General features: G+C 33.7%; 1 protein-coding gene across 1 annotated transcript; it reads right to left on the bottom strand.

Moving 5' to 3' along the window:
- Positions 1-372: 372 nt before the first annotated feature.
- LOC108357178 (uncharacterized) lies at positions 373-1,243 on the bottom strand (the record flags this gene model as incomplete). Its single annotated transcript, XM_017608271.1, has 2 exons — positions 373-1,048; positions 1,123-1,243. Coding segments are annotated over 2 exons (503 nt in total), but the record flags the coding sequence as incomplete, so codon positions are not given.
- Positions 1,244-1,285: the final 42 nt, after the last annotated feature.

Here is a 1,285-nt window from a genome sequence, read left to right as displayed (position 1 = left end):
TCCAAGCGCAAAAAAGTGTAAATTTCCACCACATTTTCAATTACACAATCGCCTGTGTGAATAAAAAAGATTAGTCATCCCACCCAACAAATTATATTACGTGCAAAAAAGTGTGTATATCCACTTTAAAGTTTCAAATGAGGCAAACGCACCTACTAAACGACTGCTATTTAGCAAATGATTAGTTCCTTGCAGCGGTGTGCCTATGAAGTAACAAGTGTATACGCATATGCGCATGATGCATACCTTTATATAAATATAAGAATATGTACATACATAAACAATATATAGTTCGATAAACAAAATGTACACATTATCATTCATGATATCATTATTGANCAGAAAATGTAAAACTCAATAATAGGCGCAACATTAGCGTTATCAGTTTTGGTCGCGATTACAGTATATATATGTATACGCAAATCAGAACAAACAAGAATATAAATTAGATTTTTTTTGTGGAAAGCTTAATTTTAGCAAAAATTTTATTTTGTACATTTTAAATACGAAATATCTTGTAATTTATTTGTAAATGCTAGTTAACAACGTTGGTATACAATATCACTACAAATATACAAAATTCACGTTAATTTACATACACAAAATTATAAAAAAGGACATATACAAAAGCTATTATTTTTTATTGCTAAGAAAGTAGCACCGCTATCATTCAATGCCTGCACTGCTGAATTGCGCTTTCAACTCCTTATCAAAAGCATCTAGTTGACTAAGCACGCTGTCCACATAAGCGCTTACATCATTCTTAGGTTGCTGTACTTTATCCATGGACTGAGACTTAAATCTTTCCCGTGTATTGGAAGAATATAATTTACTTTTTACATTTTGATTGGTAGCATTGCCTATTACACCATTAACACCGTTGATTTTTACTGGCTCAACACTTTCGTCCACCGTATAAACCACACTTTGAATTGGGTTTTCAATAATCATCAAATCATTGGGACTGTTGTCGTGAATTTCGCATTCGCGACGTCTTTGTCGGGTGTCTGGCCTTCCCTCGACGCGAGGTGACAATTTTTTCGTTTTACTAGAAAAAAAAACACATACACGAATTATTTTTACAATGTAATCGCTAATATTACAACCATTCATTTATAAGACCTTGCTACCTCCTTTACAGGCTCGCTTGTAGCTTTGATAATCTGGCTTTTATCTGCGTTTGCCACATTGCGGTTGGAACTCCTGATGGGCGTGTTTATTCCCTTTTTACCACTAGCCGTTGCTGTCTCATTTTCATTAAATTTTGTATTTTTTATAGCCTTCC

Source organism: Rhagoletis zephyria, unplaced genomic scaffold (assembly GCF_001687245.7).
Source record: "Rhagoletis zephyria isolate East Lansing unplaced genomic scaffold, Rhagoletis_zephyria_1.1 Rzeph_scaffold_71743, whole genome shotgun sequence".
Taxonomy (NCBI): Eukaryota; Metazoa; Arthropoda; class Insecta; order Diptera; family Tephritidae; genus Rhagoletis; species Rhagoletis zephyria.
Note: the sequence above shows the minus strand (reverse complement) of the source record. Positions and strands in the feature narration are given on the sequence as shown.